Source organism: Histomonas meleagridis, assembly GCF_020186115.1.
Source record: "Histomonas meleagridis strain 2922-C6/04-10x chromosome Unknown contig_23, whole genome shotgun sequence".
Taxonomy (NCBI): domain Eukaryota; phylum Parabasalia; order Tritrichomonadida; family Dientamoebidae; genus Histomonas; species Histomonas meleagridis.
In genome coordinates, this window is record NW_027150820.1 from 629,410 (window position 1) to 657,009 (window position 27,600).

Sequence of the window (27,600 nt, forward strand, 5' to 3'; positions counted from 1 at the left end):
GAATTGCAATATTTTTTATATTAGTACAACTTTGAAATGCATAGTTTCCAATTGTTGTTAAAACTTCTCCTAATTCAACAATTTCCAATTTTGTACAACTTACAAATGCATTTTGCCCAATTGTATAAACAGACTTACCAATTTGAACTGAAGATAATGAATTCCATTGTCCAAAAGCACTACTTGGTATTGTATTAATTCCTTCAATGATTAAATGTTGTGCTGACTTTTGATGATTTTTATAATCATTTGAAAAATCCTTTTCATTATTTAATATTAGTGTTCGATTTTCATTAAAATAAACAAATTGAAATGAATTTTTGGTAAATAAAAAAAATATCAAAGATATAATTTGAATATATTTTGTTTTGTTGATATTACATTTTTTGAAAGTATAAATAAAAAGGTAAATAAACATAAGCAAAAAGAAAATAATAAAAAATTTCAAAACATTTAGAAAATAGAAAAAAATATTTTTTCTATGTTGTAAAAAAATATCAAAGAATTTTGAAAAATGTGAATAATATAGAGAATATTTGATCATGCATTCATCAGTAATAAAATTCAATTGCTTAAGAAAGCATGTATTTCCTAATACTAATATAATTAACATGACTTTATAAACGCTCGTATGCCTGCTTGCTACGTAGCAAAATCTCATGTGCTTATTACAACTTTTTTTGACATTATAATGGTATTGATGATTTGGATATTTTTTATTATTAAATGTGAACTTGCTAAATTTAATTTGAGGTATGAGTACATTCATAATCGGCATTACTACTGACATTGTGATTTGAATATAATTCTATATTTGCTCTGCCAGTCTTCCAAAGGCATAACGTTCATTATAAACGGTCGTATGGAAAAACAATTTTATCCCAAACAAAAAACATGTTGCTTTCATTAATGTAATACCTTTTAGTTTTAAGATAAAATGTTATGTTGACATCATTTAGTTCGTGTGCTTAAATATTTTAAATAAATGAAAAACTTATATAAAAGTTTGTTATTTCAGGAATTTCACAATCTTTATTATAAATTATAAAGAAGTATGAATAAAATTGGAAATATGCGGAATTAATAATGACTGTGTATTCATAGGAAATAATTTCTGTATAAATCTATGTTGATTCAATCGAATAAAGAATAAATGCATTTATCATTTAAAATGTATAAATGGAAAATGTTTGTGTGAATGAAAACAAATAAATTATAGTAATTGATGTTATGCGATGAAATGATTTATTAAATGTGATACTTAGTGTAAATGTATTAGTTCTTACTAATGTGAATGTGAGTGTTGACATTGTGATACAATCTTGTGTTGTGGTTCCTTTAAGTACTTAAACTCAAATGGATCATTACCTGTATATATTGGTAATGTTACAACACAATTAGTTGATTCACATGAAAACACATTATTTGCTATAGCTATTGGCTCAGTTTTACCATAATAGTTAATACATTTAAGATTAATTAATGATGAAAATGCAATTGATCCAATGTGATTCACTTTTTCTCCAAAAATTCATAATTCTAACTTACACATGATGAAAATGCATATGAATAAATTGTTGAAACTAAATATGGAATTGTAATATTTTTTATTACATTACATGATGCAAATGCTGAAGATCCAATACTTTGCAAATTTTCATTGAAATTGGGTGCTATTATTGATTCACATGAGAAAAATATTGATCCTTCAGTTATTGCAAAATTGTTACCTAATGTAATTGGGGGATCCATAGCGAATTACTGATACAGAATCAACATTATACTCAGTGCGTCGATGAAAATGATTGTTCTGGTATCTCATACATGTTTAATCCAACAATAACATAAATGGTATGCTCTGGACATTAATGAGACTTAAACCCGTTGGTGCATACACGCAAAGCTATTGCGAATGCATTACTTTCATCATGCCAATTGGCATTATTCTTGCATTAAAAAATGCTGAATAAGGAAAACCTCGCAGTAGTTGAAAACATATTTTTAGTGTCTCAAAATAACATTTGGAAATTATTTGATACAGTACTTATTTTAGCATATAAAAATGGTCACACAGAAATAATTTAATTAATTCTTGAACAAGAAGGAATTAATATTAATGCTGAAGATAATATTTATTTGGCTTTTTGAAATTTATTTCATGGAAATTCTTCAAATTATTTAAAACAACAATTATATACGCATTTGGAAATGATTGTGTGGAAATAATTGATTTAATGAAATTTCATTATAAGCACAGCTTTAGCAGCCTGCAGGTAATTGAAAATTGTGCGCATTATAAAAAAGTGCATGTACACCATTCGAACCAAATGTGACAGCGGTTATCGATAGGATGCTCTTAAAAAGTTTACCAAAAGTGACAGTAATACACTTTCTAGTTATTTAACGTTTAGAAAAAAATTTTTTTAACAACAATCTTTCCCGTTTCTTTTTCCGTCTCCTCTGATATCAAGCTCACTTGTGACTTTGCTTCTGTTAGTTGGAATTTTGTGAGCAATTGTATCAAAAAGAACATCTATGTTTTGTCCGGTTTTTGCTGATGTTCTTATGAAAAGGATGTTGTTTTGCTTTGCATATTCACTGGCTTCTGTAAGTTCATTTTCTGGGTCGAGATCGCACTTATTTGCAACAAGATACCAAATAACATCATTATCATGATTTCCTCTTTCATCTCTTATCCATTCTTTGGCTACTTCGAATGTGTCTGGCTCAGTAATATCAAAAACAACAACAATGGCTGCTGCCCCTTGTAAATATTTCGGAACCAAACTTCTGTAAAGTTCTTGTCCAGCAGTATCCCAAATATTTAATGTAATAGATCTGTTGTCATCCAAAACAAAGTCTTTAGAAATAAATGCAGCACCAATTGTTGGAACATTATCTTCATCAAAAGTGTCTTTAGAACATCTAAATACTATGCTTGTTTTCCCTGTATGACTAGCTCCAATAAATGCGACTTTGTACTTGATTTTTTCTTCCATGACTTTTTTGGAGATATTATGGGATGCCCCGAAGTTTCAATATAATATTCAAATGAATTGTCATTTAAATTGACTTTTTAAAGTAACCGATAGATTGATTTTTGTCAAATGCTGACAATTTTTACCGCCACAATGTTAGATGGCACTTTATACGATCAAATTATATTCAATCCTATCTTATGATCCTCAAGAAGGCAGAACATCGCAAATTTAATTAACAGTTGCAGAAATCTACGATATACATAAAAAATTGCTATTTTGACGAATTGATCTTAAATCGTTTCATAAATAGATAATTTTTTATATATTTAAAATGATGAATATTTTAAATAAAAATCAATCACTTTCATTCAAGTTCAAAATTTCATGTATAATTGTTTCTTGGTCTCTGCATCTAAATATATAGATGTGTGATTCAAATAATCTCACACTTTAGGAATATGAAATTAAAAATAACAAGTGATGGACATTTAAGTACATTTTGTTTTTTAGATATAAAATGATTTATTTAATAAAAATTCAAGTAAACAATAAAAAATGAACAACACCAAAACAAAGTGTTACTTAAAATAATGCACAAAATAATTGTTGAAATGGGTTGATTTCAATAAAAATACAAAACCCCAAACAATCAAAATTGTTGAAGCAAACTGCAACACATACTAAAAAACAAAAACTTTCCCTCAGATTTTTATTGGTTTTGCATTGACGCTCCAGTAGTGAGTTCAATTTCCCAATTGATCTTAGTAGCTGTAACTGGCAATTTCCTCCTGAGGCGGTTCAGCCCTTCATCACCAATCTTGCTCAGACCGATTATGTATTCGTCGTAGAAGTTATTTTCGAATTCGATGATTGCTTCCATGAATGAGTTCGAGATTTCTTCTGGCGATTTACCAGACAACTTCTTATCAAGGTTGACTCCGTATTGGCAGACGGCGTTTCCATTTTCGAAGAAGTGTTGGAGTGTTTGAATTCTTCCCTTGACTTCCAATTTGGATGGATCAACTAAATATTTAGCAATTACATTGCCTGTTCGGTAATTTTCGAGCGAGATTGATGAACTCCTTAATATGACTTGAACCTTTTGATCTTTGGTATCAAACGCTCCACATGCAAAATAATGTCCATAAGAATTTAAACCATAAACACTGATTTTTTCTTGTATGAGATTGCGGAGTGGAGATCCTTGAACAGTTTTTCCTGTGTTGGTTGCAGCTTTTTTATCTAAATTATATGTAAATGTCTGTAAGGTGACAGGATCAATGAAACTTCCATCAGGTAATCTTGCTTCAGCACATAACATTGCGCTGTGTGTATTGAATGGAACATAAGTATACTGTGAAAGATTCCATTGCAATTCGGTGGCTTCTGTAGCTTCTTTTAATGAATTTTGTTTCGGCAGAAGTCCTTTAAGGGCAGCTTCACATTGTTTGTATTCTCCTGGTGGTGCTTCAGAAAGAATTTCGCTTATTATCTGTGTTTGCTTCATCTCTGAATAAAGGGAATCGGTTTTGTAAAATTCAATTTCACTTGTTTACATAAAAGCTTAATAAAAATCCACCAACAAGACGAAATATTAAAAAATAAAAAAAAAACAAAAAATCACCTTCGACGGGACTCGAACCCGCAACCCCAGGATTAAAAGTCCTATGCTCTAACCGTTGAGCTACGGAGGTTTACATACTTTGTCGAATAGATAATGTTAACATACTAAATAAAAACGTGTATCTTTTAATTTGTGGACATAACGAATTTTACATGTTATTGTGTTATTTGTTCTTTACATTTAACTGGTGTCAAGTACTAACATTTATTATTTTGAGTTTTACCAATTATTATTCTTATTTGAAACGATTATAGTATTTTCACTTGCGAAAAACCTTATTTAAAATCTATAACATCTTTATTTAAATATAAAAATTTGTCTTTGTAGCTGATTTCACCAGTATTGTTGAAAAGCATTTCGGAAATCTAATCCTGAAATCTTGTGATCGGGTTTAAAATAGTTTCCTAAATCAAAGATTAAACGAGACATCTTTGCGTGTGGACAATTATTTGCTAAATGTCCTGTTTCACCACAATTTAAACAAAAAGTTGAGTTTTTGAAGTTAAACTCAGTCGGAACAGGTTCGTCGAAACTATCTTCTTTGTATGGGCCATATTCGTCATATTTATATTCCTTAGAGTTCAATGAAAAAAGAATTGAAGATAAATCACGATTCATAATTTCCATAATTTCTTCAGCTGAAGGCGGAATGTTTGAACACCTATCTTCAGAGTGGCCTATTTTACCACATTTAGTGCAAAATATAGGATTATGTAATGGTTTAGTCATTGTTGGTAACGCAAAATTAGTTTTAATTGGTTTGAAATGAAAATATGCTTGGTTATGAAAATTAGCTTCTTCATCCAAAGAAATTCCAGTGATCTGAAGCATTTTTTGATTTTTTTTTAAACGGCCGCTTCAAATCTTCAAATTCATTAATTCTCTCTAATGTAAAGAGAATTTTCTTTCTACTTGCAATTATGAAATTAAAATTAAATTATGAAATTTAAATTAAATTCCATGATGAAGTTATTGTAATTTATTATTTTCAATTTTTCACAATTATTTTTTTTTATTTTAGTTCGAACTTTTTTTTAATAACGTTTACGTACCAACTAATATAAAAATACATTTTTATGTTAATTTTTTACAAAGTGAAAAAAATCAATCGATTTCGCTTTAAAGTGAAATTAATGATGTTATTTAAATGGTCTACCAAGGAGTCCGCACGTGGTCAGCATGATTATTTCCATTTGGTGAATAAGCCTTTACATCTTTCTCCCTTTGGAAATAACCTATTCCTTTATCATATTCAAGATGTTGGTTTTTCCAAAAACCCATTGATGGTTTTCCATCATATCCTCCTGAGATGTCGAATCTAACTCTGAGTCGAGGTTCAAATTGCATTTCGAGCTCTTCCATTTTTATGAAGTCATTTGTCTAACTTTGTTTGAAATTGAACTGCAGAAGATTTTCAAGATTTTGACATTCTGGATTTTGTCATAAAAAAACGCCAACATATTGAAAAGTTGTAACCTGATACGAGAAATTATTATCAAAAACATGCTTGAAGTATTGAAAAGTATTCAATATTTGACACAAAATACTTTTTCAAAATATCGGATGAAATCGTCTTTTGAATTTTTTCTGGCAAAAACGAAGCTTGAATACATCAAATCCATTGATCCTCATCTTCTTTTGCCAAACTTTCAAGCCCATTATTTACTTCTTCAACCAAAGGCGTTGAAGAATTTGTTGTATCTTTGAATTCGAATTTTTTCGAAGAAATATCTTTCTTCTTGTTATTTTTAACAAGGAAAAGAGCAATACCAACCACAAGGAACACGAATGCGACAGCGCCGCATATTATACCCATGAGAGCAGCAGTTGAAATTGGACTTTTGTTCACATTAGAGGATGAATACCCTATAGTGAAGAAACTCATGGAATAACTATAGTATGTCGTATAGTATATAACTGTGTATTCGTAATAAATGTATTCAGTTATAACATATGATTGCGTTGTGCCATACAATGAAATGCATTAAATGTTTGATAATATTTTTAATGGCATTCCAGTGAAATGGCATTATTTTTATGTGTGTTAATGTTTATTATTACTTTATTGCGTTTTAGAAGAAAGTTATTCTGTATTTTGAAAATAATTGGTTTATTATTAATAATTGAAGCAGATAACACAGGAATTCTGGAAGAGAAGAGAATGTTGAAGGATGAATACATGGTAATGCTGAAAAAACAAGCGAAGTGCTTCGATGTTAAAATTTTTTTACAATACAACACAGAAAACGGCAGAAAATGGTTTTGAATACTTTACATGCAGTATTTCAATGTATGCGTTAATTATATCACAGATGTAGGCAAATAATTACCCATGATTAATTTTTTTACCAAATTTATATAATATATATATATATCAAAAAGCATCGTCATTTTGGATTTAGTCTGAAAGTTTTTGAGAAAAAGTATTATTAATAAAAATCGAAAACATACATTTCAATAGTCTAAATTCCATTTTTTATGCATTTCACATTTTCTCAATAATGATTATAATATTTCACCACTAACATAGCCAACAATTTTGTTTATAAAAAAGATTACAAACAATAGATAGTTTTATTCGATAGTAAACGTCGGCAATTCCTTTGCCTCTTTTTCCAATCTTAAATCCTCTTCAATTTTTTCGTCACCTACTTTATCCAACAATATCACTCCTGTTTTCTTTAATATCGAAAAGAAGGCAGTTGCAGGCACTGTCACCAAACCCAAAATACCTTTTCCTGCTCCTTTAAATATACCCGGTACTCCTTGTTGATGGAATTCTCTTACTGGCAAAGTCACCATACCGGAGATAGCGTGCGCCAATTCGTCGATCACTCTTTGGTTTGGTTCTTCATCGAAGAACTTAAACTTCGACAAACTTTTCTCGAGTGTATTTGTGAATCCGACGAAACCTTCGAGTGCACCAGTTGTTACACCCTTTAATAAGTTCATTGAACCTTTTCCTATACCAAACAATAAAGAATCGCTCATTAAGAACGCTTGATTATAGAACTCTTTTACGCCTGCAATTGATTTATTTACGATGTTTGCAGGGTTACCGATTAAAGATAATGAAGCAATTACTGAAGGGATTGCAGCTAATACGTCTGATACATAATGGAATATTAATTGTTGGAAAAGTTTCGTTTGAAATAATTCGATATCATTAATTAAATATTGGCTTAAAAATATTGGAATCTTTTGGAAATCGGCATTAATTATTGATTGTGTAGCTAAAGATAAAATAATTTTTGTTTCATTAAATAAAAGATTTTTAATATATAAAGGTATTAATTTGTTTTGGATTTTATCATCATTAATATCATTCTCAATTTCGATTTTATTTGTTGTTGGTGTTAATAATGTAATTAATTGTAATACAAAACGAACAAGATTTTCTTCAATAGATATATGTAATGGTTGTAAATTAAAGTTCATATTATCAATGATAAAACCTTCGTTAAATTGATTCATGAATTTAGCTGTAAGTTGAACTAATGGTAAATCTGTTGATTTACGTATAATCACTGGGAATTTTTGATAATTTTGGATGTTATCTATTTGTAATGTATCCAATGAAAAGTTTATTTCTATTTGTGTGTTTGGTATTATGATAATATTAGAAGCTAATGGTGATATAGTAATAGTATATGAATGTATTGGTATTCCAGGATTAATGAAATCATTAAAGAAATATATCTTAAATGTGGAGATAAAAAATGATAATTTAATTTGTGGATATTTCGGTATTGGTGATAAATATGTTTGTGAAAATGTTACTATTACTTGATTAGCTCTTTTTTCGACTCGTACATATAACTCAGTATTATTTTGTCGTATGATTGATTCGATTGGATATAATAATGATATAGTAAATGGATCATTACCAATATTTCCGATTTTTAATATCTCCGGAATTTTTGGTAGAAAAATTTTATTCTTTGGTGTAATTGATATAGTTTTCTTATTAAAATATATTTGATAATTAATTAATGACTCATTTATGATAATTAATGGTGGTGAAGGATCATGATGAAATATAATTAAATATGGTTTAATAGTACTTTGTAATGAATATGTTAAATAATATAATGATTGACCTATTTCATTCATTACGAATTTACGCTTTAATAATTCGGTTGTTGATAATGTTATAGGTTTTGTAAATCCAACATTTCGTGAAAACCCAAATGAAGCTGAAGGATATTTAGTTCTCCAAGTTAATAATTGGATTCTTGATCCAGGATCAACTTTAGATGAAGGCTTTACATAAATTGTTTCTTTAGATTCATTTAAAATTATTGTCGTTGATTTAATTGTAGCTCTAGTTTCAGTAAATGAAGCAAACAAAAATAAACTTCCAAATGATGTTTTGATTGTAAATTCTTTTTTAGATGGAATTGGTATCGGTGCAGAATAACAAATGTTTTCATTGTCATCATAACCTATAGATATCCATTGAACTTCACCATTAAACATTAATGGAACTTTTTGTTCTGATTCGACTATAGTTTCTGTTAAGTTATATACTTTAAAGTATAAACGAACATTTGTTTTATTTTTAAAGATATATAATGGAGATATTATTAAAACGTTTTTATTTGGTAATGAATTTATTAATATTGGAATACCTTCCATTATTAAATTTATAGGTTTTTTAAATGGGAAATTTAAATCAATAATATGTTCATTATTTAATATAATTTGATTATTTTGAATAGATGATATGTTTAAAAATACTTTTGGTGGAATACTACCGATAGATGTGATTAATCGAATATCTAAATTATTTTGGATTCCTAAAATTGGCACAAAATTATATTTAATGATTTGATGATATGTTTCATTATTACAATAAAAAGTTTTCTTTTTATATTTCATTAAACATGAAAATGTCGGCATACATAAATAATTGGATGGTAACATATTCATTACATCTGTTGAAAAGATATAATCATTTTCTTCATTAATATTTGCTTCACTTGACCAATCAGTGATTTTTGGTAATCGAATTTTAATATTTAAAAATGATTGTTTAATAATACAAAGTTTTTCATTATTTTGAAGTACTTTATCAAACAAATTATCATTTATATTTATTTCTAAGTTTGTTTGAAGTTTATTAACAAATTGATATGATGATAATATATTTAATTCATAACTATATGATGAATTTAATTCAACAGTTACATAGAAATCATCATTTAAATGATATATACCGGTAGTATTAAATATGATTTTAGTGAAGAAACTTGGAAAATATATATAATGCATTTGATTAGGCTTAAAAATTATTGTGTTTTCTTTATATGATTCAATTGTAACTAATTCATTTATATCAGATATTTGATAATAAAATGACATGTTACAATTGTTCTTAATTCGATATGGTATAATCTCTGAAACAGAGAAATTATTTAAGAAATTAATAAAATCAAATATTAATGATGGTACAAAATTAACATTAATCGTCGGTATCCTTAAAGATAATGATGAATTAAAACATGAATATGAATTTTGTAATATTTTCCCTGTTAATGAATTAGTATACCAATTAACACTTAATAATAAATCTTTAATTTCAGGAAGTTTCGAAAATTCTAATATTAAATTCGGTATATCTAAGATAGATGACATTGTTGAGTTCCGTATATTCGATAATAAAATTGATATCCCTAAAGATGTCGAAAGTTTTATAATAGAAAATGGACCTAATTCGAAATTAGATTTAATACTATTTAATGATATGGCAGCAATTGGGAAATTATATGATTCTAATGATATTAAAAGTTGTTGAACATTAATTTTGATTTCATTCACTTCATTTAAGCGTATTGACGTTTGATATCGTAATACTGAATTAGGAACAATATTAGGAAATGATGTTAATGGCTCAGGAAATAAGATTTGCCATCGACATCCAGGAATTAATTGTTCTTCTGGTATTCGAAATGATATAATAGATGATTTAGATTCAAATGAACATAACGCTATAAATGTATTATATGTTGGCTCATATATACGTAATTGTAATTTGGCGCGTTTCATCGAATCATCAAAAATAAAACCAGTTGGAATAATTGGCGTGTCAAATTCAAATTCAATGGAACGTGACATGACTTTAAGATTTGGTAATTCATTAAATGATAATGAATGATCTTCAAACCCATACTCAGGAGCGACCGTTTCGATCTGTTGGGGTGCCCCAATTTCGGGTATTTTAATGGACTTAAGCACTTCAAGAAGTTCTTTCTGTGCTGGAACTGAAATACGAAATGAGTCAATATCAACACCAACTTTAGTACGACGATTTTCTTGATTTAGGTTACCTTTAATATCAAGAGAATCAATAATTGTATGAACTTGATCAAGATATTGAATTTGAATATTTACAGCAGATACAATAAATTCACCATCTTTGATCTTAGCAGATCCAATTTGAATAATGGCATCAAGTGAAGTTACTAAACTAACTTTGATATTAATATCTTTAACATCAATCTCAAGATTTGGTAATGGAGAAAAACCTGGTTGTGGTGGAGCTGCAAATTTGTTGATAATATTAATTACAGATGGAATTATATCCAATTGGGCAAAAAGATTTATTGGTGTCGATGATTTTACACAAATATTATTATTATCGTTAATAACAATGTCTGCTGATATTGGCGAAGGAATTAAATCGAAGAAAATCGGATTTTCGCTTTCAATGTTATCAGAAAATTTGGCAGTAAGATTTGTAATTTTAATTTTTGTGGAATTCGGTTCAACGATATGAACAACTATATCAAGGTCATCTGCTAATAAAGAAAGTCTTGTTTTGTTACAAATTATTGATCCTCGAATTTTTTTTCCTTTGATAATTGTATCGGTTGGAGTAAATTGTAGGCTAAAATCTTGAACTATAAGCTCTATAAGAATTCCTTTGATCTCTAATTGGAAAAATATGCCATCAACTTGTATTAAAATATTTGATGTTAATTTGGTTAAAAACGTTTGTTTTTGCTCTACGTTGGAAGTAGGAGGTTCAAGTTCAGGCTCTTGAGCTTTTTGCTCTTCAACATCTTCAATTCCAATTCGAATATCAACAGAATGTAATTCAAAAGTTAAAGGATTAACACCAGCAGAAAATAATGGAATTTTAACAGAAAGCCTTGATGTGGTGATTTTTTTGATATTTACCGTGCCACCTGATTCTGAGATAACTTTGTTTAAACCATTTGGATTTAAGTCAATATCATCAATAGTTGCTTCACCTTTCCAGATTGGAAGTGAATCAATTTTGATTCCGCTAACATAGTTCTTTGCCAAAGTCTTTAGAAGTGTATTTGTTAGCGAAAAAATTGGTTTAAGCATTTTCCAATTTTTGGTTTTAGTTCCACTTTTTCTATACGAATAAACCGCTTTAATTTTTTGCAAAAAATCGATCTTCGTTTTGATTATGGAGGTATCTGTTCAAATTAAATCATCAAGTATTATTACATGATGATTACCTATTTTTAGATAACCTATTATGATATTATTTTTAAAAATGATAACTATTTTAATCTTAAAAAAAAATCATTTCATCATTAGAAAGAGTTATCATTGGTGAAAATGTAACAACAATTGGTGATTTTGCATTTCAATACTGCTCTAATCTTGCATGTATATATTTTAAAGGTAATACATCACCAACATTTCAAAATGATTATGTTTTTGATGGTGTATCAGTAAAATATGTTATGACATCAGATTTATATGAAAATGCAGCATTTGGTACACTTGATGTATCTAAAGGCTCATCAATTGAAGGATGTGCTCTATATACATGGCCAACACACACATTCACAGTACAACAAATGTTTTATTTTTAATTTTATTTCCCAGGGCAGAAAAATTTTTCAAGGTAGCTCTATAGAATACAAATATTTTTTGAGCAAATTAGAAGGTAATAATATAAAATATTTTTTGAGTAATAATTCTCTTTAAATACTTGAAGGAATAAAAAATAGTTAAAGTTGAAAAGATTAATAATAATTTATAATATATATATATATATAATGCGCAAAAAATGCAATTTTTTTTTATTCTTTCAATGTTTTTTAAAATGCATTTCTTTTTATTGAAATTAAAATTAATGATATAAAAACATATCTAAAAGAAATTTAATGTTTATTCTAAAAATAGAAAATGGCTTTAATATCGCATATATTTCTTTTATTGCTAATTTAATATTTCAATAAAATTACATTTGCACAATAAATTTATCTTCTTTGAAATCATCAGCAAAAGGATCTTCTTCAATTGTTGATATAGAAATTCCTGTTGCAAATGTATTCGTGGTTTCTTTTTTGTTGACATTTTCTTCTGAACTTTCGTTTTTAATATTTTCTGATTTTTTGTTTCGAGTTCGAATCAGTAATACGACAAGTAGTGTTATAATAATTATAATTATAATAACAACACAAACAATAATAATAATTGATGTAATATTATTATCATTACTGAGGAATTCATTTATATTAATATATGTATAGAAATTTGAATAATAATTATAATATGTTGTATAAATAACAATGTGTAATCATAATAAATAAATAAATAAATTTAGTTTCAATATATGAAAACATTGAATTACTTAAAAATAATGAAAATGATATTATTTGCGTTTCATAAACAGTTAATGAATGAGTAATAGATACTGAAATGGTTATTATATAAGAAAATGATAAAGTTAAATAACTTTGAAGTGATTTTATAAATGTATTCGACCTAGTGAATGTATATGATTTACTGAATGAGTTTGATTGAATATATGTGTTTCATTGTGTATATGTGTTTGATTGTGTATATGTATTTGAACTTGAAAATGAATGTGTAAACAATGGTATGCAGACTCCTCCTTCATAATCATTCACTGTAAATGGACCAAATCTTTCATCATCATATGTTGGATATGTAAGAACTGTTGCGTTAACTGAAAAAAATGCACTTTCTCCAATCGATGGTCGTGAAATACCATAAAAATAAATACATTGAAGATTATAACATTGCGAAAATGCACCATTTGCAATCACTGATAATCCTGTGCAAAGTGTTAATATCTTTAACCCATAACAACATGAAAATGCTGATGTTCCAATGAATTGAACTGAATTTGGAATTGTAATATTTATTATCGATATACAGTTTGCAAATGAATTATCTCCAAAACTTGTTAATCCTGTGCCAAATGTCAAAGTGTCAAATTATAACAATTTGAAAATGCTGCGGACCCGGTTTTTGTTACTGAATTACTAAATTTAACACAAACTATTGGCCATTCAATAATAGCGCTACCCGGAATTATAGTAATATTTTCACCAATAATAATATTTTCAGTTATATTTGCATAAGAATTTATATTATTAGAATCATCATCATTTTCGATTAAAAGCGTTGAATTATCATAATTGAAAATTATTTGATAAGAATGCATGAAAAAAAGAACAAATACAAATACAAAAATATTTTCGTTTTTGTTTTCTTTTGTTTTCAATTCATCATCTTTTTGATAAACTTTTTTCTGAATCATTGAATTTTTCTGAAGGAATTTGATGTAAACCGCTATCAACAGCATTGAAAAAATTGTGTTAATGTGAAGTAAACAATTGAATGCAACTGATTCAAAATTGTTGACGTTGTGCATCAAAAAAGAAAAACAAAATTTCCAATGTAATAATGATACATATTCATAATATCGATCCAATATTTGTAGAGGAAGGATACGTTGATCAAATGTATTGATTTCACTTGATTGTTCATTCTACTTTTTGACAATAGTATGACCGGCGGTCGTAATTATGTGAAGAATAAAGTCGTTAAGCTGATAAAATAAAACATCCGATTCGAATCTGATCAACCAATTAATGGAATGAAAATGTCTTTTTAATCAGCAGTTCAACACAAGGATTATAGCAAATATTTGAATATGAGAGAGTTAGTCCTATTCATATTTGAAATTATACTTGCAGTATTTCGACTGTAACTTTTTTGATTTAATGGAAACCGAACTATTTCATAAAGAATTTGAATTTTAGAAATTATCTATTCATGTTTTATCGCTTAAAATTTATAAATTTTTTGTAGTTTATAAATTATTTATTAAGATATTTCTATTTTTATTTCCACTTATCGAAATGAAAAGTGACGAATAAATTGGTGGGGACTGATCCCCTTCTAATTATCTGCAAATCTATCAGAAAAAATTCATAAATTCATGGATTGAAATGAACAGCTATATTTTAAATGATTTTTTTTTGAATAATTTTCGAGAATTTGAGAAAAAATGAACGAAAATATATGTACGATTGAATTTAATTTAAAAAGTTATCAAATTTAAAACACCAGCAGCTATTAACGATTTAGGGTACCTCATGCTAAAACCTATAGAACACACAAATGCTCAAATACATATACAGCATTATTTAATTAGTATAGCTCTACCAAAAACCAATAGTAAAAATTCTTTATTTATTATTACAAAGTAATGATTTTTATCACGGTTTTTTTTTCATTTGCCTCCTCCGATAGAGTAAAATGAATGGAAAATCATCGTATTCATATTCAAAAACTGGAGTACTTTTATTCAACTACAAAACAAATTTAAATTTCAACATTATATACACTAAAGAATTTTTATTTCTTATTTAAAAGAGTTAATTGCATCTAATACTCCCTGATAAGTAGAGATTACTGCAGCGACAAGGCCAAAAATCCCCAATAGTATGCACAATATATTTTTCCAGTGTCCGAAGCCTTTATCCTTGTGTGTGAACAGCCAAAACAATGCCGGATAGACAAAGTCAACCAAACATCCGCCGAGTGCTCCACCAACACTAAGAATTGGCTTAGCAGTCGGCAAGAACATCGCTAACAGCAATGCTATAATGTGCGTAAGGAACAGTACTAAGGCCCTTTTGCCCCATGGAAGTCGTTCTGGTGAATTATCCTTGAACACAAGTTGATCCCATGCGCCCATCACACTTTGCGAAACCATCGGATATGCACAGGAAACAATGATAAAGAAAGCAACGCGGACAATGATGATAACAATGTCATTATCAGGAAATGATTTCAATACATTTCCATCGCAACTAGTCCCAAAGTTTAAATACCCGAAAACTCCGGAAATACAAACTAAAAATGCACAGATGGCAATGGAAAAGGTGGAAACAATTTTCCGCTTCCTGATATTTGTATCGAATAATCGTAATGGTGGTAAAACAACTGCTGGTAATGCAAAGGAAAGTCCGTAAATGGAAAGAGAGGAGAACGCAGTGATGTCAAATTTGGCATATGTAACTGTCGCTTCAAATCCATGATTTTTAACCATGAAATCAATGCTCTTGTAAATAATAACGACAACAAAGAAGGTGACGCAGAAGACTGTGGCAGTGGAAAAGTATTGAAGAAAGCTGATGTTCCGTGGAATTGTTAATGCGATTGGAAGTACAACGGCATATATTAAAATGGAAATGGCTCGAATCCACGTAGAGGACTCTAAGTCAATACCACCGAGTTTGAACCATGAAAAAAAACTGTCACCTGCAAGAATTAAATATGAAGTAAGTGCAGTGATTAAGAATAATAGGTTTAAAATTGAAAGAGAAAGTGAGCCAGGTTTGCCTAAAATCTTAAAAGCAAGTTCACTAAGACCTGTAGCGCCTTTTTTATGTGCTAAAATAATAACCATGAAAGTAGCTATAAGAGAAAGGACAGCCATGATAACAAGAATTAAAATAGATATAAAAATACCACAGTTAATGAACGAGTTTGGAACACTTAATATACCTGCACCAATCATTGAATTGAGAAGGTTCATAACTGTTGCAACAGCTGAAACTTTAGGAGCTTGTTCAGATGTTTCTGGACTTTCTTCTTCCTCAAGCTTTTGAAGGTCTTCATGGTCATGTGGTCCTTCTTCATGAGGATTAATTGGACTATGAGGTAGACCATCAGCTCCAATTGAGAGCTTACGATCTTTCTCATGAGAAGCATCGATGTTTGATGGCTCAGGAAGATCTTGATCAATCTCCATGAAGGTGCGGTGTGGTTAACTTTGGCTGTCGATAGAGGTGGTTTCTTTATCGCTTCTCAAAATAAAACAGAAATTTTGGTTTTTGTATGGATGTTTAATAAATGTAATGAAAATTCTTTGGTATATTATTGCTGTTTTCATTAAAAATTAAATAAAAAAGTTGATATAATAAAAAAGTAATAAAATATTTGTGTTTATATATTTAATATTTTACAACGAATTCAAAATTTGATATGAAGTCAACTTTTTATTTAAAGATATATCGTTTTTTTTGTAAAGTACACTATTTGAAAATGACACCCGTGTAATCGTTAAAATTTCTATTGATAGCTGGTCGATTCAAGTTTTAGAGAGAATTGAAAACTTGTTTTATGCCGTTAACGTCGTTCGACTTCACTTCAAATTAGTACCCCCAACTTTTTCTTCTTGTTGAAATATATACATATATATACATATATACATATAGTTTCAGAATGAAAAAGCATGTAATTTCGAATCCTTAATACCTCTTTAAGTAGAATTAATTTTCAAATGAATTGTTTTTTTCCAATGATGATGCAAGTGAAATTACTGCATCATAACAACTTTCAAATGGGATTTGCATATCATCAAATCCAACAATATAAAAATCAGAGCATTTTGCAACAACAAAGTTTTTGCAATTTTTCTTCCCTATCATTACTTTATTAGTTACATTTATTATTGCATACCTTTCTCCTTGAAAATAAATTCCTTTATATTTTCCATATGAATTTTGATTAAATGCTTCAATGAGTGAAGCCAGATCTTTTTGTTTAGGATAAAAACCTGGAGTAGAAGACCAAACCATTCCATTTCTATCAAAAATAGCACCTCCAATCACTTTCCCAATTAGTGGATCAGTGGATCTCCAAAGAGACATTATTGAATTTTATGGATTTTTATGCGACTTTTACAGCGTTAAATTTTTATGAATAAAATTTGATTTTTAAAAATAATTTCGCATTCTCTTAAAAGAAACAATTGACGTATTAATTTTTCATAATAAATAAAACTAAGTTTTCACATAATTTTTAACATTTGAAAATAATTAGAATCAGCAAAACATAAATTTTATTTTTAAAAACATGTTCATCCAAAGTCTAAATCGGAAATAAAAAAAAATATTTGTAGCATTTTGATGTTTAAAGATAATGATTATTTATTTGCGTTGACGACGAACATTGTCCCTAACAACAACTCCTTCCATTTTGTCAAGGCCAATCGAAGCAAGCATGGCTTTTGTGTCTGCATCAACGCTGATGGTTGGTTGATCAAGTTGTGAAATTTTTGGCATCCAGTTATCACGTTTTTCACGTTCTTCCTCTTGGAGTTTAAACGAGATTCCACGAACTGGACCACGTTCAAGGCGGCGCATTAAATGAGTAACATAACCTGCAATCTTATTTCTCATTCTCTTTGATGGAATTGTTGCAACTTCATCACATACACGTTTGTTGTCTTGAAAATCAAAGCTAAGTTGACCATAAAAACGTTCGATAATGAGACGTGAAGCTCTTTTTGTTGTCTTAGTCCTGATTCGACCCATTCCCTACAAAGGCCATACATTAAACGTCTCCCTTATTGACATAAAAAATTGAATGTTTTTAAAATGGCATTTTCCAAAAATACGTTATTTTCGGTTTCATATTCAAAAAATGTCTGATATTGAAGAAGAAGATGATGAATTAAATATTGGTCAATACGAGGGCGAACGAGATGAAGCTGGACAGCGTTCAGGATTAGGAAAAATGATATTTAAAAATGGTGATGTTTATGAAGGAATGTATCTTAATGGAATGAGAAATGGCAAAGGCAAATATACTTGGAAAGATGGTGGCATGTATGAAGGCGAATATCTTAATCATAAACGAAATGGTTTTGGAATAATGCATTATCCAGATACTTCCATTTATCAAGGTATTTGGTTTGATGGGTGGCGTCATGGCAAAGGCACATATACTTATCCAAACGGTGATACATATGAAGGTGAATGGCAATATGGGCGTCGTCATGGTCATGGAATATATACGGTTGCTAATGATGGCTCTGTTTTTGAAGGTGAATACCGCAGAGGTCGCCGTCATGGAATGATGAAATGGACTCTCAAAAACGGTCTTGTTTACACAGGGATATTCCAGAATGATCAACAGCTTGGCAGAGGAAAATGGGAATACGCCGGTAAATCCATTGCCCAACACGGTGAGTATGTTCGAGTTGACGGTGAATTAGAGGAAGAAGAAGATATTGAAGAGCCAATTGAGGAAGAAGATCTCGATGACTTAATAGAACCAGAAGAAGAAATACCACAGAAATATCCAACAGTATGGATGCCAGATGTTGAGCTTTCACACGACTTCGACGAGCTTAATACAACACCTTCATGGTATCTTATGAGTGTCGAAGAATAATAAATCGTTTTAACTTATGATAAATTTGTATTTTCTAAATTTATTTGTCTTTTTAAAAGAAATCCTTTGATAAGAAGTTGATCATATTCTAAAGAATCATTATTTTGAGTAAAATATGTTACAAGTTACAATACAGTTTAATATTTGAAATTAGGTTTAATAATAAGAATTTGCAAAAAGTCAACTGAAAAAAGTTTAATTAAAAATCAAAATCATTAAACATGATTGTAAATATGAATACCAGAAAAAAAAGAACGATCATTTTTATTGAAATTCTTTTAAAAAGTTTCATCGCACTTTTGTTTATTTCGTTTGAAAATATTTTTGACCAAAAATTGCAAACAGAAAAATTCAGAAATAATTTATGAAAGAATTTTTCTACAAATTACCAAAACCTCTTTTTCTTCTTTGGCTGGTCGATATTAACAATTTTGCTGAATTCGTCAAGTGCATCTGGATCAGGATGAGAAAAGAAATATGAACGCTTCTCAGGCAGCTTAACGTCTACTTGAAGCACGAGCTCGCGGCCATGCTTGTTTTGAAGTAACTTGACATTTGTTACGCTAGATATTTTGAAGCGACCAAGTTTTTCGCCTAATGTTGGATCTGCAAAATATGTTATTTCAGATTCATCAATGTAAAAATAACGCCATCGCCAAATATTTGTCATTGTAACTTTTGATAATTTGAGTAATGCTAAAAATTTTTGATGACTATTATAAAATGAAACTTCGTTAACTGGAGACCACTCTGGAGAAACATTAATTAACACTGCTTCACGAAAGCCTGTAATCCAATTCCATTTTTCTTGATCGGATTCTGCTGCAAAATATAATACACGACCATCTTTTTTGGTAATTGTAAAACAATGAGCGATTTCCGGATTATTGTAGGAATCAATTTCTGATATGTCTGATAATTTAATTTTCTTCCTCCATTTTGATGAGTCTCCTGGGGGACCATACCTGAAAAGTCCATCTTCGCCAACAACAAATTGTCTATCTTTGTAGCCCTGCATTGCATGACGGCCTTTTTTCTTGATGGTGCCTGCCATTTTCTTCATGGTGACGATAAATGCACCATCGTTTGATAAAAACCGTTTATTTAACATAATTTTCAATGTATTGAAAAACAGATAGATAATCATATCAATTCTGGGCTGGGTGTACCCCAACAAGAAAGATATTTTATGAAAATACAGAATAAACATCATTTTTTGATGATATCATTCAAATTTAAATGCAGGTTACAAAACACATCATGAAAAATGTTGTTGAATATTGAAACGATTTTATTTAATGTTAATTTTTAAATAACAAATAGAAAACGATTATCCAGAGTATAAGAATAACATAAGAATGATTATTTGCATATTTTTTGAAAACGCATGCGTTATTTAAAATTTTAAATTTTTAATATACAATATGTTACAGGGAGAACTTAGGGGATATATAAATTTGAGCCTTATGCTTTGAATCTTCCATAATAGCTTCACTTGAAATATAAGTAATTTAAGTGGATTATTTCACATATGTTTTATGTTTTTTAAAGCTTATTTCAATTAAGAATATATAAATATATATATATATTCTTTATATGTATGGCTTTTAAATCTGGATATGTCACACAACACGACTACATCCACAAAACATCCAACCTTTTTTCAGAATATGTTAAAACATACAATTTTTTCTCTAGATTAACCCATCTGATGAAAATTTAAATCTTCTAAGTCTTTCAAATTCCTAATTTTTTAAAATTTTATTTTTTTAGCAAAATAACTACAAACATAGGAAAGACTGTGCTTAAAGATATGCATTGACCCAATGATCATGTGAAGAGATTCATCCTTTTTCATAAGATGGGAAAATATCTAGGAGAGTCATATAGCTTTAATGCCAAATGAATTACCACCATTACAAATAATTGTAATACTCCTCATTAAATTCACATCTTCTTTTTGTTGGCATTGGTGGTTGTTATGTTTTTTTCTGTACAGTTAATAAATCATTTGTGTTTTAATGATACACATATCCATTAAATCATGATCATATGGAATGATATGAATTAAACGCTCAAAGCGACATTATTACAAAAGCTAAAAAAATAATTTTTTTAATGATATAATTTATACGAACCTCCAAACCATTTTCCTTCCTGGTTCTCTTGCGCCAACAAGTTCATACTCACTTCCATAGTCATTTAGTATTTGGCAATCACGAACAGCAAGTGGTGATCCTGTTTGGTTGTGCTTAATGATAACAGGCGAGTTAATTTTAACGGGTTCTCCTTCCATATCAAAATCATCGTTTGGATTGAGACAGCAAATTCTCCATGTGCATTTATATGACTCTTGTTGCGTGGAATATATCATTTGTTTTCTTGAAATTCGTGAGTAATGCATAAAGTCAGATTGGGTAGATGCAAGATAAAATGGCGAAGAACCTATTTGATCAGTTGTCGAAAGGTAAAACTTATCACCATAGTGTACAATGTCTTCTTCGCCTTCATCTTCTGGAAGTTGGAGAAAATCATTCTCTTCAAATTTCTTTAAAATCCAAACATTTCTTGCTAGAAAATCAGATTGCTTAGAGCCAGTGCATGAATACAATTTTTCTTCTTCGTTCTCTAAGTCACTGGGATCACATGCAACAAAGCATCCAAGTTCATCATTCTTTATTCGAACCATCATTCCGAAATGAAGATAACCATCTTTTGGCATTTCTTCAGGTTTTACCATTTTTACAGTTGTTGTGTTTTGACCAATTGTTTGAATTAATAACTCACCACGTTCTTTCTTCTCAAGAAATTCTCTGATTTTTTCGTCTTCACGAACACTTTCTTCATACCAATTTCCATTAAGTGTTCTGCAACTATATCTTCCCCTATCTGTTCCTTGCATGAAATATGATTTTAACGTATTTTTAAACATCATGTGGGGTGCCCCTAAGCAAAAATTTTCATTTACTCAGCAAACAAAGAAAAGAAAAAAATTTAACCAAACAATATTCTAATATTTATCAATTTGGAACAAAAAATCCGTGTAGTTCAAATTGTCTGACCCGCAATATATTTCCACCCGAACTGTTATTTCCAACAAGCCTTACAATGATCTTTTTTACTGGCTGTACTACATCCACCTTTATTTGTGCAAACATAGATTTTGGGTCTATATCAATTTTGGGTGAATGATAAACAATTTTATTGTCTTCGTCATAGCCAAGCGTTTCAAGCACTAATGGCTTTGGTTTATTTTCAACAAAGTAAACCTTCAAGTTTGAAGGTACAAATGATTGTGTAGTAAATAAATATCCGACAAAAGGCATTGCATTTGTGTTGGCTTCTGGCGAAAATGGACAGCTCAAGAAATATTTGTTTTGATCTGAAATCGCTTCCTGATCAAACAGGAGCCGATTATATTGTTGAACCTGTAGAGGTGTTGAACAATAGGGTTGAATTAACTGGTATAACATAGGGTTGAAATAATTTGATGAGCTTCCAAGAGTACCAATAAAATTCATTAAATCAATTTCAATGATTTCCTCTTGTCCGAGGGATTCTCGAATTTCTGTTAACCAAGTAAAGGCATACCAATTACAACAGAATTTTTTCACAGACTCTGTTGCATGAATAAAACTGTTGAGCGTTTTTCTCCTTTGATCCAAAAGTTTCGAAATAAACGGTCGCGATGTCGACGGTTTTACCCAATCGGCGTTGAACTTCGAGAAGAGAATGTAGGGATCACTCCGATTTTCACCAGGTTCATAGTCCCACTTGATGAGGTCCTGAAAGTAGTGAAAATCGAGATGACTTGTTTCGCTTTGAAGCTCGCAATATCTGTCAATTAACGATACTATTTTTGTATCATCAAAATTAGAGATACGTATGGTTTCAGATAGAAGCTTTGGTGTAAGAGATCTGAGAATAGAATCCGTGTCAAGCCTGTTAAAGTTAGAAGAGATAAACGAAGCAAAATCAAGTGACGAATTTAACATATTTTCAAAATTTTCTGTGAGTTTTGGAAACAAAATTTGCATTTTTGGATCGTATGTAAAATTTTTATAATGTGAAACTATCGATAAGATGTTATGTGAATTGATTTCCCGAAAAATTATATCTTTTAAAATGAGTGATAAACTAGAAACTCCATATACCAAGGACACTGCGTAAAAGTCCATTAATTTGTCTGTATTCATGTCTGTAGAAAATTGTTGTTCATAAAAAAAATTAATCAGATTTGGAAATTCATCTGAAATTTCGTATGGAATTTGAACCCTGATAAGTTTTGGGTTATATTCAGTCCTTTGAAAATATTCTTTAAAAAGATTGGAATAATGAGATAAAACAATACGATGTGCAAAAATTTCTTCAGAAGCAGTTTGAAAGGAACAATCGATAAACAATTTTTTTTCGCGAAATTGCCGGAATCTTGTTGGGATATTATTGAACAACGATTTTTTCATCTAGGGATTTTTGCCGGCAAAAAGCCCTCAAATTATTTTTTTATGTGAAATCAAAACAATAAAATTAATCTTAACACTCGAGCTATCAGTCAAAACGAAGGAGAAACTTTTGCTAAAAAATTCGAAAATCACTTTACTTATACTTCAGCATTGAATAACCTGAATATCGACATTCCAATATCTCAATGACAAAAGTCAACAAATATAAATCGAAAGGGAAACATGTAAAATATAGTAAATATTGATTTTCTTTAACTAAAGTGTATTTTATTTTAATCAAATTTAAAAAGGGCTTATTAATACTTTCATTTTAAATTTGATTAAAAATATTTTATAAATTGCAGTTAGTTAGGCAGAATGTTGATTTTAATTAATAGATATATCCTCAGGAAATTACTTTATATTTTATTAGTTGCCACTACAAATGATTTAACTTCTTTATCTTCATCTGAACTAAATCTATAATTCGTTAGTTCAATTTCATTTGACTTATTTAAAATTACATTTCCATTTATTTCACTTAAAAAAAAGATGTTAATATATATTTTAGACACAAACCAATGAAATTCTATGTCGAGTCTTGTGTATAACGAAGCGTGTGCAAGAATTTCACCAAATCCGGATTAACTTTGAGCGCTTCTTCATACATTTCCTCGAATGATTGTTTTATTTGATTTTTTATTGCGATGTAATGTTCCACGTTTAAAATATTTAAGCAGATTGTGAACTCCTTCGAATTTTGCATTATGATATCTCTGAGGTTTTTGTTTTTGTTGAATTTATCGTGCGAATTTATCGCATTCTTTTGGAATTCTTCTGTTGCATTTCCACTCCGTAAGATATTTAAAGCTTTATTATACACTATAGCATTCGAATGATATGTAGTTGTTGTCTTTTCGGCAATTCCTGAAAGAATTTCTGGAACTGATTTTGTTAATTTTTCTTGAACTTCATCATTTATTTCTTGTTTCAAATCTGGCGTTGTAAGCAAATAGAACACAACACATTCATATTGGACTTTGATCAAATTGGCTTCTATTTCTTCCTTTTCTGGAATATCTGCAATACAGTTTTTGTGGGATGTTAGGGCGCCCCTGTCGGAGGACGTTAGATAAACGGTCGTTTCGGTTTCTTGTTCTGGAACAAATTTAAATAATTTTACTATTTCAAGAGGAATATGTGAAGCTAGAAGCAAATTTCCAATATAGCATGAAATTCCCCAAATATCTTTATGCGTTTGTATTAACATTAATAATATTAATGATGCTGTTACACCTGCTCGATGCCATTGTATATTTGGGACATCAGAAAATGAGAAGTTGATTGGATTTGGCTCTAAAATGGGAAGAATAGAAGTGAAAATTCTTTCGCCTTCTGCTTCTAAATATGTTTTGATGGCTTCGATTGACGACATTTTTTTCTCTCCTAAAACAAAGTAAATACCTTTTTTAATATAATCAAGTGCGATCGATATGGATTCATCACTGTATATTGGTAGCTCCCTAAGAAGGAAAAAAAGAAGAGATTTATCTTCTAATTCAATTGTTTGAATAGCTATTTTTGTATTAGACCAAGAAAGGAAATCAAGCTTTTTGGTTTCTAAAGCGAGTGATGTAAATGTATGCAATGAAATGATTACTCTTAATAAATTTTCTTTATTTTTTTCTGGAATAGCAGGATAGAAATAACTTTCTGCTAACATTTGACTCATCAATTCACTGCCATCTTCGCCACCTTCATTTCCACGTATAAAAGGAACATGTCGAAATATACAAAAACAAGTTTCCTTTAGGGGATCTTTCTGCATTTAAATTTGACTATGTTTGTTCGCTAAATTGTTCTAATCTCATTTTCTTCAAGCTATTTATATATAGTTGCTTAGCCAAGATTAAAGTGGTGGCACATTTTTCTGTAATCATGTGAGTTGTTACACTTTTTTAAAAATCATTTGATGATCAATCAAAATTTTAAATTTCATCCAGCATACTGTTTTATGGCATTAAGCCACATAAATTATTTGTTCAATTTTGGAAAAAAAAATGTGAAAATCATATTTTTTAAAAAAAAATTAAAACATACAAACATTTATTCCAATAAATTATTAATAGATATCGGCTGTTCTGACTGTGATTTCATCATGTCAGAAATATCTGTAGAGAAAATTGCAATTTCCTGGCACTTCCCATCTTCAACCTGAATTTTCTTTTGTAAAGTATCCAATTCGTGAATAAAGTTTTCAATTTCTGTCAGATCTGTTTGGAAATCAGATAAATTTTTCTCGAGAGGTGGTATGTCTGGTATATTAGCAATGATATTTTTAGGTTTTATATTGGTCCATTTATTTAATTCGTTTTCAAGTTTATGAAGTCTTTCTTCGGCATTTCTGATTTTAATATTTGCATTTTGGATTGTCTCAGGAAGATCTTCTTCTTTTTTCTTTTTGTTTTTCATTATTTGGTGATTCCATTCATCAAATGACTGAAAAAACATTGCAAAAATATTATCGAATATATATTTCACTTTAGGATCTGTTTTAGAATATTTTGATAAAACTTGTACTGCAATATTTTTCGAAACAGTACTTAATGTATGTTGATCTGTTATATTTTGTGGTTTCATTGGTGAAAGTTCAAAATTTGGAAATTGAATTTCTTCATCTTCATCACTACTTTGAAAAAAATTCAATTTAGAATTATTTTGTGAAATTTGTGAATCATTTACTGATTCTGGAGGTGCGATAGGTCTTTCTTTTATAACTCGAAATGGAAAACTTCCAAAAAAATGTGTTTCATTTGAATGCCTTGGAGGAGTAATATTTAGGTCGTGATTGATTTGGTGATATCTAAAAGTATTTGGACTTCCTGATGGAAGCATTTCGAATGAATCCTGAGACATTTTTGTCCGTTTAAAATTGCAATTAGGATTTATTGAATTGACATTTTATTTTCATTCAATTTTTTTCGCCAATTTTTCATACTGAATTTAAATGCAAAGCAAAGATTTGAGTTTTGTTGTTCCCTTTAAAGGAAATTCTTTTGAGGGAATTTTTTTCCTTATAAAAACAGAATTTGGATTAGACAGGCTTCACAGCCTTGTTGAAGTCATTCCATGTGATCAAATATGTTCAAATGCACCCAAAATCATCGAGCCTGGATTTAAGCAACATTGGTTCTCATTTGAGCCAAATCCTTGGATAAAATTTAAATTTAATGGATCTATTAAAATTGACTATTATTCACTTAAAACATATTCTGGTGATAAAGGATCTGGTCACCTAAAGTCGTGGATTTTAGAAGGAAGCAATGATGATGCTAATTATCAGAAAGTAGATGAAGTCAATGATTGCGAATTTTTAAACTCTTCATCAGCAGAACACACATTTCAAAGCAAATGTACAGAACCTTTCAGGTACGTCCGTCTTTCTATGATCGGCAAAAACTTTGCAGGAAGTGATTTTCTTGTGGTACGCCAAATTGAGTTTTTTGGGGAACTTTCATTAGACACAGTATAAAGCATGCTTTTAAAATGTGGAAATTTGATATAAAAAAAGAGGATGAAAAGGGGAATTTTTTTACTATTCTAATATAAATATTTATATTTGTCGCAAAAATCTTTGTTATTGTTTACCATAATTTCCCTTTTTTTGAATTTTTTGTTTATAGTAAAGCTTAGCATTTTATATAATAATAATAATAAAACTTTATCATAATTATGGTAATTCAACGGACAGAAAAACTAAAATGTAAGCCTGAATCACATCTATAGCTTAGTGGAGAACTGGTTGTTTGTATTGACCTTAGTAAGTAGCCTCCAAGAAAAGTGTTCTCCGGTCGTTCGTAACTTCGGTTTCTTTTGGGAGAACAGTTCTCAAATATCCGTTGGGAAAGTTAAGTGGCGACTTTTTGATAATATATTATCGACCATGACTTTCAATGAATTGAATTTTTTTTAGGTTCGAATTCACCCAAACTTGCCTCATCTAAGATGAATGCTTTCCCAATCATTCCCTTAGTGTCTTCATTTTACTTATATTCAGTATGTT

General features: G+C 29.4%; 8 protein-coding genes across 8 annotated transcripts; 1 reads left to right on the forward strand and 7 right to left on the reverse strand.

Moving 5' to 3' along the window:
• Window positions 1–2,423: 2,423 nt before the first annotated feature.
• Window positions 2,424–2,999, reverse strand: GO595_003803 (ras-domain-containing protein; the record flags this gene model as incomplete). The annotated part of the gene is made up of 1 exon (XM_067916864.1): window positions 2,424–2,999. The coding sequence occupies one exon, from the start codon at window positions 2,997–2,999 to the stop codon at window positions 2,424–2,426; it is 576 nt and encodes a 191-aa protein (XP_067776090.1).
• Window positions 3,000–3,690: 691 nt separating this feature from the next.
• On the reverse strand, window positions 3,691–4,488 carry GO595_003804 (F-actin capping protein alpha subunit; the record flags this gene model as incomplete). The annotated part of the gene is made up of 1 exon (XM_067916865.1): window positions 3,691–4,488. The coding sequence occupies one exon, from the start codon at window positions 4,486–4,488 to the stop codon at window positions 3,691–3,693; it is 798 nt and encodes a 265-aa protein (XP_067776091.1).
• Window positions 4,489–7,179: 2,691 nt separating this feature from the next.
• GO595_003805 (Vacuolar protein sorting-associated protein) lies at window positions 7,180–11,961 on the reverse strand (the record flags this gene model as incomplete). Its single annotated transcript, XM_067916866.1, has 2 exons — window positions 7,180–7,688; window positions 10,317–11,961. The coding sequence occupies 2 exons, from the start codon at window positions 11,959–11,961 to the stop codon at window positions 7,180–7,182; spliced, it is 2,154 nt and encodes a 717-aa protein (XP_067776092.1).
• Window positions 11,962–15,271: 3,310 nt separating this feature from the next.
• Window positions 15,272–16,666, reverse strand: GO595_003806 (Transmembrane amino acid transporter protein; the record flags this gene model as incomplete). The annotated part of the gene is made up of 1 exon (XM_067916868.1): window positions 15,272–16,666. The coding sequence occupies one exon, from the start codon at window positions 16,664–16,666 to the stop codon at window positions 15,272–15,274; it is 1,395 nt and encodes a 464-aa protein (XP_067776093.1).
• Window positions 16,667–17,846: 1,180 nt separating this feature from the next.
• Window positions 17,847–18,233, reverse strand: GO595_003807 (40S ribosomal protein S17-B; the record flags this gene model as incomplete). The annotated part of the gene is made up of 1 exon (XM_067916869.1): window positions 17,847–18,233. One exon carries the CDS (start codon window positions 18,231–18,233, stop codon window positions 17,847–17,849), a length of 387 nt encoding a protein of 128 aa, XP_067776094.1.
• A 109-nt stretch (window positions 18,234–18,342) lies between these two features.
• On the forward strand, window positions 18,343–19,095 carry GO595_003808 (radial spoke head 1-like; the record flags this gene model as incomplete). Its single annotated transcript, XM_067916870.1, has 1 exon — window positions 18,343–19,095. One exon carries the CDS (start codon window positions 18,343–18,345, stop codon window positions 19,093–19,095), a length of 753 nt encoding a protein of 250 aa, XP_067776095.1.
• A 385-nt stretch (window positions 19,096–19,480) lies between these two features.
• GO595_003809 (PH domain containing protein) lies at window positions 19,481–20,206 on the reverse strand (the record flags this gene model as incomplete). Its single annotated transcript, XM_067916871.1, has 1 exon — window positions 19,481–20,206. The coding sequence occupies one exon, from the start codon at window positions 20,204–20,206 to the stop codon at window positions 19,481–19,483; it is 726 nt and encodes a 241-aa protein (XP_067776096.1).
• A 1,017-nt stretch (window positions 20,207–21,223) lies between these two features.
• GO595_003810 (cilia- and flagella-associated protein) lies at window positions 21,224–21,997 on the reverse strand (the record flags this gene model as incomplete). The annotated part of the gene is made up of 1 exon (XM_067916872.1): window positions 21,224–21,997. One exon carries the CDS (start codon window positions 21,995–21,997, stop codon window positions 21,224–21,226), a length of 774 nt encoding a protein of 257 aa, XP_067776097.1.
• Between the last annotated feature and the right edge of the window lie 5,603 nt (window positions 21,998–27,600).